At 35.7% G+C, this 16,979-nt stretch overlaps 1 protein-coding gene across 3 annotated transcripts in view; it reads right to left on the bottom strand.

The window, feature by feature from the left end:
- PPP1R21 (protein phosphatase 1 regulatory subunit 21) overlaps positions 1-16,979 on the bottom strand; it is a 108,491-nt gene that overhangs the window by 15,986 nt on the left and 75,526 nt on the right. For all 3 annotated transcript variants that reach the window (XM_069071665.1, XM_069071666.1, XM_069071667.1), the window contains 3 exons: positions 7,182-7,214; positions 4,664-4,780; positions 1,428-1,526 (listed from right to left, as the gene is read on the bottom strand). In XM_069071665.1, the coding sequence (XP_068927766.1) occupies positions 1,428-1,526; positions 4,664-4,780; positions 7,182-7,214 (249 nt within the window). The remainder of the gene's footprint in view (positions 1-1,427; positions 1,527-4,663; positions 4,781-7,181; positions 7,215-16,979) is intronic.

Below are 16,979 nucleotides of genomic sequence, written 5' to 3'. Positions count from 1 at the left end.
ACAGAGGAAGAAAAGCATCAAAGATGGCTCACTTTCCAAAGCTCTGCAGTATTCTCTGCATTCAGTTATTACAAAATTTTGGAGACCAAACTGCCTATAAAGAGGCTTTGGCTCAAGGATGAGGAACGTGAGGCCTTGAGGCCACATGTGTCCCTCTATGTCCTTAAATGCAGCCCTTTGACTGAATCCAAACTTCACAGAACAAATCCCCTTAATAAGAGGCCTTGTTCTGCAAAACTGGGACAGTCACAAGGCTCCACCCAAGGACCTAGAGGGCCATACGGGGCCTAGGGGATGCAGGTTCCCTGCCTCTGCTTTTGGCTGACGAGCCTGCACACACTAAGGTATGCAGCTGCTGTGAAGCAAACGAGAAAATGTGTCAACAAAAGTTTTTTTGCAGCTTTAAAAAATATTTTCAATTTCTTTCAGTTAATCTTTAAAATTCCCCCAATGCAACATTTAAAGTTTTACGTCAAAATTCATTTGCTCAGTCTTACTTTAAAGGTATAAGTTCAGGGGTGGCTGGGTGGCACAGTGAATAGAGCACCAGCCCTGGAGTCAGGAGGACCTGAGTTCATATCCAGGCTCATACACTCAACACAAAACTAGCCGTGTGACCTTGGGCAAGTCACTTAACCCCAACTGCCCTCCAAAAAGCAAAAAAAAATTTCAAAAAATAAAGGTATACGTTTTTCTAAATATGCCAGTTTAAGGTGTCTTTCTTTGGCAAAACCCCTTCCTCCATCATTCCCTTCTGCTCCCCTTATTTAAGGACTGCTTTCCTCCCTACCCAGTTTTCCCTTAGTTACAGTCCATTCCTAGACAATCTGATGAAGATAAATGCTAAAGTGTTGGCAATGAGATAATTCCATTCAACAAACATTAATTACCTTCTTTGTGCAAAACACACTAGGCTAGGTACTTAATAATATTTTCATTTTAATAGATGCTTACTGGAGACAAGGCCTTAATGTAAGTAAGTAATCTTATAGTGAGGACTTTAGGCCTTGTTATTTTGAGGGAGACATTCTTGCAACAGGAGTGAACTTTCAGCATAGAACACTGTTGATCAGTTACGGATCAGAAGTGGTAAAAGAAAAAAAAAAAGGAGTAAAAGACACAGAGTAATGGTACAGAATAATTCCATTTTCCAAGTATTCATGTGGGGCAGAGAAAGGAGAAAAGTTAAAGTCTTTAGCCAATTAAATATCATCACAGTGAAATGTTATCAGAGAAACAAATAACACAATCTCAACTTTTATTTAAACATTATTTAATTTAAACTACCTGGAAATGAGTTAGTAAGCAAGCATTTCTTTAAGTACTGACTGCCACCACTCCTGGTAATAGAAAATTGATTTTTCTGCCCATGAAAATCCAATAGAAAACATAGATTTAAATTACTTTACTAACATTTCTGAACTTACCTGCAGTCTGCTAATATTCTGACTGGCTACTTTCATTTCTTCATTCAATGAATCTTTAGATTTTTCTGCTAAGGACAATCTTTTAGAGAGTGCTCGGCACTGTCAATTTAGAAAACATTAAGTTAGTGCTAGGAAAAAAAGGTTCTCTGTAATTCATTTCAACTTAAGGCAGAATTTGAAAACAAAAATTCAAATGCAAAAAGCTATTTTCAGATAAAATTCAATTCAATAAATATTTATCAAGCACCTACCATGTGCCAGGCAATGTGCTAAACGGTAGGGATACAAAAAGAGGCAAAAGACATTCCCTGCCTTCAAGGAGCTTACAATCTAATGATGGAGAAAACATAAAAACATATACACGTAGCAAGCTATACAAAGGATAAATAGGAAACAGCAGAGGGAATGCACTGGAAATCAGAGGGGGTGGAAAAGTCTTCCTATAGGAGGTAGGATTTTAAATGGGACTTAAAGGAAGTTAGGGAACTTAGTAGTCAGAGTGGAGGAGGGAGAACATTCCACACATGAGGCACAGCCAGAGAGAATGCTCGGGGCCTGGGAGATGGAGTGTCTTGTTCATGGACAATCAGGTGGTCAGTGTCACTGGATCAAGGAGTCTATGTTGGGGAGCAATGTGTAAAAATACTGGAAAGGTAGGAGAGGATCAGGTTATGAAAGACTTTGAATGTCAAACAGAGCATTTTGTATTTGCTCCTGGAATAGTGAAAAAGTTTATTAGCCAACACAAATGGTAAACTTGCTGGTGCCTTCACCATTACCAGGTAGTTACAAATAACATCTGTGGTTTCTAACTGCCCAGCATGTAATATTTGTTACTTGTCATCGTTGAACAAGGCAAGTAGTTATTTCCAAGACTAATAAAGGTTTATGATTGTATAAGATGGTTCTGAAGGCATTACGTGCTTTTTTTTATTTCTGTCCAGATTACATGAATAATCGATGTTTTCAATAGTCCTATCATTAAATTATATTATATACATATGAAAAAGTAGTCATGAGATTCAAGATTCCTATTCTTTTCCTGGAGGGCTGGAAATGAATGAAAAAGAAGCCAAAAAATATAATTCTAACTGAAACAAGGCATATTATTAAAGTACAAACTGTAAATCTGCCTACAAAATTTAATTAGCTTCCTTCCAAAATTTTCTGATAAAACCAAGGAAGCCAACAAAGAAAATCCAGATGAACCTCATTAAGAATCAGTGTCTGTACCTATATGTTCAGACTAATTATACTAACAAAAATCTACAAGTCACTACTCCTTATTTATAAAACAAGGCAACACTAAAGAAAATTTTTAAATGTTTGTACCATAGCCATATTCAAGTGTGACAAAGTGTTTTGGGAAGTCAGTAGCAGAAGTTTCTACCCATTCAGAGAAAAGAAGTAAGACTTTTTTCTCTACTCCCTATTCCAGAACAGTCTACCAGCTTAACCACTACTGTCATTTACTATACCAGGAAAGGAACAAAGCCAATCAAAGACCCTTTTCCATATGCACATAATTCCTTCATTCTCCACCTCCCCCCCAATCCATTCACTTCTTTAGCAAAGGGTATATACATAAGCACAAAGTTCTACATGTCTTTTCCTACTAATTTCTTTTAAAATTAAAAAAAAAAAACTACAAGATTAAATGCTACAATATAGCATTTATATGTATATATAGCAAAATATATATATATATATATATATATATATATATATAGCAAATGAATAGTGAGGAGATGTGAAGAATTGAAAGAAACATAGGAAGATCTATATGAAGTGATGCAAAGTGAAAAGGAACCCAAAACTAAACAGAAACACATGACCACAAAATCTGAAGGCAACTTTCAAGTGGCAAAACAAATGGACAATAATGGTACTATCATATTAAAGTTAAGCTATGTACTCTTATTTTTAAGAAATGGTAAACTATTGACATGTAAGTTTATCATCAGTCCCAACCTTACAAAGCATTTTCTTCACAATAACCCTGTTAATATATATGTATATACTTTTTTAATTAATCAATTGTACTTAATAAAAGTATTCAATAGGCATTTATTACACACCTAGTTATGTGCAAGGCACTACTATATGGATACAACTAAGGTACTTTTTTTTTTAAACTAATGTACTTTTACTATTGTTTCCTAGTCAGATCATGCTTACTTCAGTCCTGGCTCTACTCACTCTACAGATTTTTTCCACTTCTGCTCCAACAGATTTACTCCAACTCTATCCTTTCCAGATGCCTTTTATAAGCTGTAGTCCCTCCATTAGAATGTAAGCTCCTTAAGTGCTGGGGCTGTCTTTTTTTCCCTTTTATTTGTATCCTCAGAACTCAGTACATAATAAGTACTTAATAAGTGTTTTATTTTTATCTTTGCGTTACAACTTTTTTTAAGTATCCTGGACACCACCAGGTATCTTGGTTTAGAGACCATGGTTCAAGGGGAAAAGGAAAACTGAGAAGGAAGGCATGAAAGTACAGGCCACTGCAGTTTGCATGCCACACTGCTTTTATATACATCTTCCAACCCCATCTTCCCTCCCCCCCCCCAACAGCGGCTGAAGCTTCCATAGGGTGCAGTTAGGAAGAGAGTACTATCATCTTCGGAAGTTAAAAATGAGCTAGGCAAGGGAGGACCTCATAATTATCCACAAAGCTATGTGTTTTATTTTTCCCTCGTGTGTGTGTGATGTGTAATTTTTTTCTTGTTAAACAGGAATGGAAATTGTTTTAAAATATTTTTAAGGACTGGATATTTTCCTAATATTCCCTGAGTTATGTCAAATGTCCATAATCTCACATTTTCCACAGATATTTCTAGGTGTTATTCTATATTTTTAATGGCAATTAATAACCATAATTTATTTTTAAAGTGTTTTGATTTTGTTTTGAAAACACTATATATAAGTGACATAAAAATCACTGCTAGTCTTTCCATTGTTATCTATCTATATATAGACTTTGTAGTGGTAAGTTATTCAAACCAAATTTGAAAAGGATCATGGAAAAAGCTGAGGATACCTCAGTCCCTAAAGTACAAAATCAAAGATGGTCCCTAAAGTATAGAATTAGCTGTTTGGTACACAAGACAAAGCAGTACAAATTATGATCAAGTAATTATAGGACATACAGCTTTGACTTTACTGTCCTGTTTCTTAGCAGTGTCCTAAGGGACTTAGAAAGAAAATTACAAAAGATCCAATCATTGTCAACTCACCTCAGCATGAAAATGCACTGATTTGCTATCAGCCAATTGAAGTTGGGATGTAAGCTCCACTATCCTTGCCATATAATGATTTTTTATTAAATCTTCACGGGATTCAACATCTGGAACCTGGGGAAAAAGGAACATTCCTGAGATGGCTCAGTATTAGTGAAGGAGATAACTGTATGGCAATGGCAAAAGAGAAAAGACATTCTATGTTCAGTGAAAGGAGTAAATATACTCCCCCAATTTGCAACTGGACTTAACACTCAGTAGAGAACCACAGTTTTCCTGACCCTTGAAGAAACTTTAGCAATCCAACCAGTGAAGGACAATGGACAGACTAAAGAAGCCTAAACTGTCCAGTGTCCATTATGCTGCTTGTTGTCTTGAAATGTAACTGTAATCGCAAGCAAAGGAGCAAGAAATTCAATGTTTCAATAGACTTTTACCTGCTCCTAACAAATTTACCAGAGAAAAATGTAGATCACCCTATTTAATAATTAATGTTTTTTTAGCAATGCTGTTTACAATTTGGAGAAACTTAATATGCTACAGCACAATTAAACAGTAACTCAAATTCCAAAATTTGATTGCTTATCTAACAAGACACATTTTGGCGATTTTTATTATAAGGCATTCATTAACACAAAAATTAGCATAAAGTCTAGCCATGGTTCACACAATGCTTAAAAAAGCTAAACATTTCAGACATAACCTTGAACAAAGAAAAGACAAATCATGCCCAAAGCACAAGCATGAGGATTAATTTACTTTATGTCATCATCAAATATTTATCACATGTTCACTGAATATATAGCACTGTGCAAATGAGTCCAATTTTTACAAGATGAAAACTAATAACCCTTGTATAACAATCCAATAGGGATTTGTGTGGAAGGAGTTCATTATATAAGCTCAAGTTATAGAGAGGGCCTCTATGGAAAGCGTAGAAAAAGTTACCACAATTCTATACTTATAAATGGAAATGAGACAAGAGTGTCATGGATGAACCTCCTTTTAGAGAAATAAGACAAAAAGAATCAAAGAGTTTTAGAGTTAGACTTCATGTTATTTAAATCAAATCCATGCCAAAGAATAAACTCCTCTATCCACCTTCTGTTTGGATATCTTTAGTGACAGAAAACTCACTACCTTCAAAGGAAGTCAATGAAATTATTGGACAATTCTGTTAGCTTTTCCTTATGTGAAACATGAGATCATTTAACCTAAGAACTAGATAGATAGATAGATAGATAGATAGATAGATAGATAGATAGATAGATAGATAGATAGATAGCAAGGTTGTACTATTTTAAATTGCTCAGATGCCTGATAGATGTTCCTGCAGGTACACTGCCACATCAGATACATCCCATCCTAGGAGCACTTTAATGGGACCATGAGAACCCTGTTTCAGGCCCCTGGAAAGTTTTCCCAGGCTAGGAAAAGGCAGAAGGGAAAATAAAAAGAGCTCAAAGTAGAGGCATAGTATTTCTCCCTAGGTGGAATACAGAAGGTAGGGAAGGGAAACATTTTCTTCCTTAAATTTGAAAATGCTCCCAACTAGAATAACCTCTCTTGGTCTCAATTTCCTCATCTATAAAATGAGGTCAGTAACTAGACAATCACTAGGATGACTGTCTAATCAGCTCTAAAATTACATGGTCCTACAACTTATACTACCCTCAGATATCATAAATTCATTCTTCTGTATTTTCAAAGGAGAAATATCATGCAAGTTTCCTCAAAATCTCAGAAGAGACATAATATACCTTGAAAGATTTTCATATCTAATAGGATATTTCTCCATTCAGTATTCAAAAGTTTCATGGTCCACAGCATTATTTATTATAATGTTGATAGATACAAGCAAGTGGCTGGTCAAAGTTTATCCTCAACAGTCTTGTAGTAGCATTAAAGAATTTACCACCATGAAATATATAATCAGTCTACTATTCACCTAAGACTAAGACTAGTAGCAAAATGAATGAAATACAATTTTAATAGTAATTTCCAAGGATACATTAAAATTAAAAATTCAATGTGTAGATTCATTTAATCAGCGCACCTTGGTTTAAACTCCTTGTATAATCTTGGAAAGAAACACTAAGTATGTTGCTCATCAGTGCCCTGAAAGGCTTTACTGATTTTCCATTGTGAATTTCAAATATCATGCAGCAGAAAGAAGATATGAGCAAGATGACTAATGAATGTAGCTGCCTGTCTCACATGCCAAGCCTCTGAGTTTATGGAAGAGTTTTGGCTCGCACCTTGCTAAATTGCTAATTCAAGTCATTTAACAAGGTAATTGCAAACAGAATTGTAATCTGTCACTGAGAGTTAAAATTGAATTGGGAGGGGAAAACATATGGATCATCACTGAAAAAAGAAAATTCGTTTCCCATTTATAAGAATCTTCAGTAAAATGAAATGAGATGAAGATTGAGAATTTCAAGGAATTGATTTACACAAATATGCTGCCAGGTATTAATTGAGAAATATGCAAGAGTTGTCAACCACACAGTACCTCACTGTCTGATGTCATCACCAACATTCCAACCTAGAATACAAGAGAAAAAATCATTTAGAATAAGCTACAATTTTTTACCGAGGGATTCACTGCACAATACTTTGCATGGTTGGGAAATTTTCAACTTCAAACTGTGTTGGGAATTTACTGTTAGGTTGTTAAGATAAGAATAAGATTTTCCTTAGATTCTTTTCCAGTACTAAGGATGCTTTGCCTATGGGCAATTACATACATTGACTATTACTGCCATGACATAGTCAGCAGGGAATAAACAATGACTTTTAACTGTACAATCTATCAAAATGCTCTCTGTTTAGGATTTTTCAAGAAAAATTAAGTCACACTAGATTACTGGATTTGTAAGGAGGAAAAAGGCATCAGTTTCTTGGCCCTCAATTCCTGTCATTTTTATATGCCTGATGTGTCTAAAGAAAAGAAATGATAGGAATGCATGTAGTTCTATGGTAATCATCATAAAAAAGACTGGTGAACCCAAAATATCAGGAACAAGTCTCTGGACAAGAGCTCCAGATAAAGATCAAAAAGAAAAAGGTAACAATAGTTTCATAACTTTCATTTGATAGCAATATGATAACAGACATCAATTTCTGTAAGATTCACATTAACAAAAATTAAAGTGTAGGTTTAAATGTGTTCATGTTCCTTAATTTGGGCCCAGAAAGGTTCAAAGATTTTAAGATTTCAAAAGACTATAGCTACAATCACTGAATTAAGAGCATTCTTCATAATGTAAATATGTATTTTGACTTTTAAAAATTTCTGTAAATTAAATTTCAATAGATTCTGTTAATATAACAAGAGCAAATAACTTACTGACTTTTAGAAAGTTCTCCACTTCAACTAGTAAACAAGAGGTATCTAATATGAATGTTTATTCTTTCTGCTAATAAATGGTATGATCACAAAACTGACAACAGTGCCTTTTACAAGTATTTAGAGGAACATAATTTTCCATCCACTGAAACAGTAGCTTCTTCAATTAATTTTCATTTCAGTTAGGAAAACTTTAAGGGAACATAACAATCAATTTAGTCACATATTTTAAAATACATATTTAAACAGATTGGCATGGTCAAGGTAACCCAAGGTAGCTGTTTTTTTTGCCCCTCCCAATCCCTGCTAGCATTTCCTCCTCCTTCTCTTCTTTCAGCTGACTGCTGATTTGAGAAACACTCACATCATATCTCCTCAGGAGTAACATTTATATAAATTGAAATTAATCATGATGTACATGATTATATTATTTAAATCTATCTTAATTTTAATCTAATTCCATAATAATTAAGGAAAATAAGAATTTGCAAGTGTCTATGAATTTTCTTCACCAACTGTTCACTTACTATCACTACTGATAACAAATTATGCTGCACTTTCAAAAAACCTGGAATTTTCACTAAAAGAAACAATTTAAAAGACTTAAGTTACTATGGGATACATAACATATAAGGAAATTTCACTTCTTCCTCCCCCCACCCACATCTTTTCCAATGTCTTTTCATTTGTAGAGACCCTATGAGGTCAACATTAGAGCTCCCTTCTGGTAATATTAAAATGAATCCCTCATGTTAATTAAACTTGTATTATAAACCAAACACAAACTTGCTACCAGAACCAAAAAATTTAAAAAGTTTTCACATGGCATATTGAACATTCATTTTTAATACTGAATAATTTATTCTAAGGTATAATAAGAAGAGAAATTAAAAAGAATTTTTTTTTTTTAAAAAGCAGAACTCAGGCATGGACCTTCAGATTAGGAAGCATAAAAAGCAGAACACAAAATGGTCAATTAGCTGCTCTGGGCCTCAGTTTGCTCACTTGTAAAATGGGGATTACACCTACACTACTATCTAATTGGGCTATTTTCAGGCAAGTTCTCTGTAGAACATTAAGCAATATATATTACATTTATCTGTGCCAGAGAGGTAGCATGTCAGAGTAGAAAGACTGAAAAAATAAAAGTTAGGAAAACAATTTAAACCCTAACTCAAATACCTATTATCTGTGTGACTTTGCATGAATTTCTTAACCTTTCTGAGTCTCTTCTTCCTCTTTTGTAAAACAAGGTTAATAATACCCTTAGTACCTATCTTACAGGGTTGTTGTGAGCTTCAGGTAATAATAGCTAGCATTTATATCATGCTTTAGGTTTGCAAAACACCTTATAAATATAATTTCTTTTTGTCCTCACAACAACTACAGGTTGTAGGTGCTTTTATTATCTGCATTTTATAGATGAGAAAACTTAGGCAATCAGAGGCTAAATGACTTGACCAGGGTCTCAGCTTTATGCTGAGGCAACATTTGACCTCCGGTCTTCCTAACTCCAAGCCCAGCACTCTATCCACTGCAACCTACCTCAACTGAAAAAGGTATGAAATCCTATGAAAACTTTAAAATACAACGTAAATGTCAGCAATTTTAACTACTATTACTCATGCTAGTCTTAAATGGAATGAGTCATTTCATGAAATCCAACTGGGTATCAAACTCAGTTTACTGGTGAAAAAAATATATAGATTATAATTCCAAATCAGGAAGATTTGGATGACAAAGCTCCCAGCTACTGGGGCAAGAACTCACTATCTGACAAAAACTGCTGGAAAAACTAGTAATAGTCTGGTAGAAATTAGGCATCGACCATCATATCACACCATAGACAAAGATAAGCTCAAAATGAATACACGACTTAGACACGAAGGGTGATATAAGCAAATCTGGAGAACACATTACCTCTCAGAAGTAAGGATGAGGGATGAGTTCATGACCAAGCAAGAGATGGAGATTCACAGGAGGTATAATGAATAATTCTGATCAAATGAAATTAAAGGGTTTCGCCCCCCTAAACAAAACTAATGTGACCAAAATTATAAGAAAATTAGGAAAACGGGTAAATTTTTATAGTAAATTTACCTAATAAAAGCTCATATTTCTCAAATATATAGAGAACTGAGCCAAATTTACAAAAAACAGGAGCCAATCCCCAATAGAAATGAAGTCAAAGGATATGAATATGGGGGGCGGAGCCAAGATGGTAGAGTAAAAGCAGGAACTTGCTTGAGTTCCAGCTCCAACCACCTCCAATACCTGTAAAATGTGACTCTAAACAAATTTAAGAGCTACAGAACCCACAAAGTGACAGAGAGAAACAAATCTCCCACAGAAGGCAGCCTGGCAGGCTGACATGAAGGGTCAACCACACCGGGCTGAGAGATGAGCAGTGAGCTACACAGGCCCAGACCCTGGGTAGCCCATCCAGTGGCCCAGGCCAGCTAGAGCAGACATCAGAAGAGTGAATCACTGGCAGCTGTGGTGGTTGCCAGACTTCTCAATCCATAAATGCCAAAGAGAAAGTAAAAGGCCTGTAGGGAACTGAGTGAAAGAAGAGCCAACTCCAGCCACTGCCCACTGGGCGAGAGGTGGCAGAGGCATGGTGGCTGCAGCCACTGCCCCATGGCTGGCTCCAGAGCTCCTGGCCTGCAGATCATAGGGGGACCAAGTCACCATTCAGAGGGTAATACTCTTGTTTTGATCTGCTTGGATCTGGGCCATGGTCTTGGATGGGTGAGGAATACCAGTATGCTAGAGTTTGTGGTAGCTGTAGAGAAGGGCACCTTCCTCATAGCTCTGACAACATTTGCAAAAACTCCAGCAATTTGGGACACAGCTCTCTCCACTCTGGAAGCAGTTCTACCATAGCAAAGAGTTCAAAAATCAAATAATTGGCTGGCAAGATGAGAAAGCAGAGGAAGTGAAGTCAGACCACAGAATCCTTTTTGAGGGACAAAAAGGATCAAAACATGGAACCAAAAGACAACAAAGTCAAAACTCCTGCATCAAAAGCTTCCAAGAAAAATATGAACTAGTTAGAGGCCATGGAGGAGCTCAAGAAGGATTTTGAAAATCAAGTAAGAGAAGTAGAGGAAAAACTGGGAAGAGAAATGAGAATGATGCAAGAAAATCATGGAAAACAAGTCAACAGCCTGCTAAAGGAGACCCAAAAAGATACTGAAGAAAATAATACCTTAAAAAATAGACTCACTCAAATGGCAAAAGAGGTCCAAAAAGCCAATGAAGAGAAGAATGCCTTAAAAAAAAAAAATGAATTGAGGGGGCGGCTAGGTGGCACAGTGAGTAAAGAACCAGCCCTGGAGTGAGGAGGACCTGAGTTTGGTTCCGGTCTCAGACACTTAACACCCACACAAAAAAACTAGCCGTGTAACCTCAGGCAAGCTACTTAACTGCAACTGCCCTACAAAAGGCAAAAAAAAAAAAAAAAAAAAAAAAAAAATTGGCCAGATGGAAAAGGAATTTCAAAAACTCACTGAAGAGAATAATTCCTTCAAAATTAGTTTGCAGCAAATGGAAGCTAATGACTTTATGAGAAATCAAGATACTATAAAACAGATCCAAACAAAGGAAAAAATAGAAGGCAATGTGAAATATCTCATTGGAAAAAACACTGACCTGGAAAAGAGACCCAGCAGAGATAATTTAAAAATGATTGGTCTACCTGAAAGCCATGATCAAAAAAAGAGCCTAGAAATCATCCTTCAAGATATTCTCAAGGAAAACTACCCTGATATTCTAGAACCAGATGGCAAAATAGAAATTGAAAGAACTCACTGATGACCTCTAGTAAAAGATCCAGAAGAAAACTCCTAGGAAGATCAGCCAAATTCCAGAATTCTCAGGTCAAGAAGAAAACATTACAAGCTGCCAGGAATAAACAATTTGAGTATTGTGGAAACACAATCAGGATAACACAAGATCTGGCAGCTTCTACATTAAGGGATCCAAGGGCTTAGAATATGATATTCTGGAGGTCGAAGGAGCTAGGATTAAAACCAAGAATCACCTACCCAGCAAAACTGAGTATAATGCTTCAGGGAAAAATATGGTCATTCAATGAAATAGAGGACTTTCAAGCATTCTTGATAAAACAGAAAATTTTACTTTCAAATACAAGAAGTAAGAGAAGCATGAGAAGGTAAACAGGAAAAAGAAATCATAAGGAATTTATTAAAGTTGAAGTATTTACATTCCTGCATGAAAAAATGATAATTGTAACTCATGAGACTGTTCTCAGTATGAGGAAAGTTGAAGGGAATGTGTGTGTGTGTATATGTATGTATGTATGTATGCATACATACATATATGTGTATGTATAGCAGGGTATAGGATGAGTTGAATATGATGGGATGATATTTAAAAAATAAATTAAGAGGTGAGAGAGGAATATATTGGGAGGAGAAAGGGAGAGATTAATAGGGTAAATTATCTCATATAAAAGAGGCAAGAGAAAACTGTTACAATGGAGGGGAAGAACAGGAAGGTGAATGGGTCAACCTTACTCTCACTGAATTTGGCTTAAGAAAAGAATAACATACACACTCAACTGGGTATCTTACCCTATAGGAAAGTAGGGAGGAGGGGGTGCATAGGGTGCATAGAGCAGGGATGATAGAAGGGAAGGCAGATTGAGGGAAAGGGTAGTTAGAAGCAAACACTTTCGAAAAGGGACAGGGTCAAAGTAGAAAATAGAGTAAGTGGGGGGCGGGATAGGATGGAGGGAAATATCTTTTACAATATAACTACTATGGAAATATTTTGTGTAACTCCACTTATACAACCTATATTGAATTGCTTGTCTTTCCAGTGGGGGTGGGTGAGGAGGCAAGAAGGGAAAGAATCTGGAAATCAAAGTTTTAAAAACAAAAGTTTAAAAAAATTGTTTTTCTTCTTTGTCACTGCCTGCCTAATGGGTGCATATGCTTTGACATTTGTATTTCACTTCTGACTGAAAACTGGTTTCCTTGAAAATATACATAAATGAAGAAATATTTGTTTTTCTCTTTTGTCTGTCTCTGGTAGTTTCATTCCTGTTAGTAAAGTATCATGGGTATCAGTGCTGAGCATTGCTGTGTAACAGTGCAATTGTAACTAGCATGTAGCTCACAATATACATTACCTTTTTATATCTTAATAATTTTTTAATTTCTAGGTAGCACAGCGAGTAAGAGAACCGGCTCCAGTGTCAGAACGACCTGGAGATCAAATCCTGAGCTCAGATACTTAGCATCCACCCAGAAACACCTGGCCGTGTAACCTTGAGCAAGTTACTTAACCCCAATTGCTTAGGGGCGGCCAGGTGGCTCAGTGAGTAAGAGCACAGGCTCCAGTGTCGGGATGACCTGGATCAAATCCCGGGCTCAGATACTCAGCACCACAACCAGAAATAACTGGCCGTGTAACCTTGAGCAAGTTACTTAACCCCGATTGCTTTAAAAATATATATATATAATTTTTTAATAATTAATTAATTTTAAAAAAATAATAATTTTTTAATTTCTAATTTTAAACCTTTTGCAAAGTTTACCAAGAATTACACCTAAAATTTTTAAAAGGATCTGCTCTTTGGTTATACTATGGTAGGTCAATGGAACAGAACATTTACTCTTTGTAAATGAACTTTTTCAGTCTCTAATAGGACCCTGATGCAATACTATTTCAATTTGCAGCATCCCTTTTTTGGAGTGGACTTTATTTTTATGTTCCTCTGTATCGTCTTGATCAATGGTTTAGAAGGAAAACTCAGTGAAATAAAGGAATAATATTTATTCATGGTGACCAATTAAATTATTTGCATAATTTAAGGTTACTCACTCACTGTGTGTAACTCTAAATTTGACATGAGATGACATGAGTGAATCTACCTGTGGAATACATTGGCTTAATTTCAGTGCGCTGAAGAAGATACATTCAAATAATTGGTTTGGGGAAGACACCATATAGTTTTAATTTAACCTGCATGCTGTAAATGTATTTGTGTTTAAATAAAGAGAGAAAAAAAAAAACACTGAAAAAATTTATTTTTTACATCAACTGGTAAATAAGATATACAAGCACTGGGGTATAGAAATCCATCTTGTCCTACTAGAAAGTTACAGGGGTGGGGGGAAATAAGGGAGGATATAAGAGAGAGCAGATTGGGGGAAGGGGTATTCAGAAGCTTCACTATCTTGGGGTGGGGGGTTGGGGAAAGATGGGGAGAAAATTTGTAACTCAAAATCTTGTGAAAATAAATGGTTGAAAACCAAAAATAAATAAATAAAAGATTAAATTTTTTTGAAAGGATATGAATAGGCAGTTTTCAGAGGAAAAAATAAAAACTATCAAGTCAAATTAAAAAAGACACTCTAAATCACTAATAACTGGAGAAACTCAAATTAAAAGAACTTTAAACTACTACCTTATACACATCGGATTGGCTTTGGTAACAGACAAGGACAATGTCAAATGTTGGAGGTGATGTGAGAAAATAGGCACCTGTAGCAGCAAGCACCCTGGAGTCCCTAGGGTGGCTGCTCACACAGGTTCTTGGATCTGCTTTGTTAAAGGAAAGCAACTCAAAATGGGTTAACAAGCTTACTTTAATCAGTCAGACATATATCGTTTACCTTGTTCAGGAGAAAAGGTCAGCACCCTGAACCTCAAAGTATACAGGCATAATTATCAAGACAGAAACATCAAGTAGACAGATTTCCAAACTGTCCAACCATTACATCCATACCCAGTCAACATCTGGGTTTCCACATTCTGGGTTTTTCAAAGCCGGGGGACTCTCAACAACGGCTTCCCAGAATTCAGATCAAATCACAGAATACTTCTCAAAGTGAGTCCCAAAACAAAGCTACACATCAGGGCTTATATAGCCTTCTCCTGGCTCAGAGAATGTAACAACCTTATTGACCCACTGGCCAATCAAAAAGTATCTACTGAAAAACAAGCCTCCCTCCCCAGGCTTCAGGTGCACTTTAGCCTAGGGGCAGGGAAGATCTTTAAAATTTACATTCTTATTACAGCACCCTAAGGTACTGTTGGTAGAGCTGTGAACTAATCCTACTGTTCTAGAGGACAATATGGAGCTGTGCCTAAAGGACTATAAAACCCATCCAGGAAGACCACTACTAGGTCTGTAACTCAAGAAGATCAAAGACAAAGGAAAAGGACCTATATATACAAAAATATTTATAGCAGTCTTTTTTATGGTAGCAAAGAACTGGAAACTGAGGGGATGTTCATCAACTGGGGAATGGTTAAACAAAGCTACAGCATATCAATGTGATGGAATACTAATGTGCTGTAAGAAATGGTAAAGAGGATAGTTTCAGAAAACCAGGCAAAACCTATATGAACTAATGGAAAGTGAAGTGTGTAGAACCAAAAAAATCTACATAGTAAGAGAAATATTGTAAGAAAAATCAACTGCGAAAGACTTCCTAATTCTAATCATTACAATGATCCAATACAATTCCAAAGGACTCATGATATAAAATGCTCTAGAGAACTGATGAACCCAGAGTACAGACTGAAACAATTTTTTCCCTTTTCTCATTTTTCTTTTTTTTTTTTCAGAACATGGCTATAATGTGGAACGCCTTATATGACTGTATATGTATAGTCTTGCCTTCTCAATGGATGAAGCAGGAGGGAAAGAAAAAGAGAGAATATGGCACGAAAAATAAAATTTACATTGAAAAAAAAAGGAAGACCTGAGTGCAAGACCTGATTCTCAGAGGTACACAAAATAGGAGTGAGTGAATGAGTGAGTGTGTGTGTGTGTGTGTGTGTATGAATTTATGGGTACATAGCTAATACCTGTCAGAAGTAGGACTTGATTGAACACAGATCTTCCTGACTCAGCAGGCTTCCCCTCTAGATCATCTACTATGTTATGCTGTTTCTCATATATGTACAACTTATCTATAGTATATTATACTATTACATATTATTATATTATTAAATAATATAAATTATTTCACTGGGTTTGATAACCAGACTGAGGAAATTTGTTATATTTGAGGCCAGTATAATTAAGTAAAAATAATGATTTGGCTTACTTAGTTACGTGTAATTCATGATTTGGCTTGCTTAGCTATTTATATATAATTATATATATGTATATATAATTTTAATATATGTATATGATATATATTACATATATAATTCATTTAATGACTTACGAGTGTATGTATATCCTCCCCAAAGTTAACTCTGATGCATCATTGTGCCATGGAGGCATACCTAAGGCCCACGCTGAGAAGCATATAGGCACTGGCAGGTGTACAGACTTCAAATATTACCTTAACAATTAACTGTGTTTTTTGAGAACCAGCCTAAGGACAAAGAAGGGAGGCTCATCACCAGCAAGCTGACCATGGCAACTAAGGAAACAAAAAAACCTATATTATATTATAATATGGTCCTAAGCTCCATGCAACCAACCCCTTTCTGCTTTCAGAGTGACAGAAAAAAAGGGTAGAAGATGATAAGAATCACATATTTTTAAATGACCCATAAACACTAATTTAAATGCTTGCATTATAAATGTAAGATCCTTGTTCAGTGACCAACTGACATAGGAGAAAATTAATCATATTAATCTTAACATTCTTTCTATAATGAAACCAGAAGACAGAAAGAGTAAAGAGCAGATAGAGGGATGTCTCACAGGTCGTCTTTGGAAAGTCAAATAAGGGAACTACATAGCTGGATTTATTGTGCATTCAAAGCAACAAGAAATATTATTTCATGGTACACATGATCATCTCACATTGCTATGCAGATGGATAAGCATTTGGAAAAAAAGACTATTATGAAAATAATCATTCCTTAAGCATTAATATCTGCTGCAGAGTATGTGAAAATAAAGAAATTCTATAAAGAACTTGATTATAGGGGCGGCTAAGTGGTACAGTGAACAGAGAACCA

This window comes from Petaurus breviceps, unplaced genomic scaffold (assembly GCF_028583685.1).
Source record: "Petaurus breviceps papuanus isolate PSGF00001 unplaced genomic scaffold, PetGlider_PUasm1.0 90842, whole genome shotgun sequence".
Lineage (NCBI taxonomy): Eukaryota > Metazoa > Chordata > Mammalia > Diprotodontia > Petauridae > Petaurus > Petaurus breviceps.
This window is presented reverse-complemented; position numbering and strand designations above follow the sequence as displayed.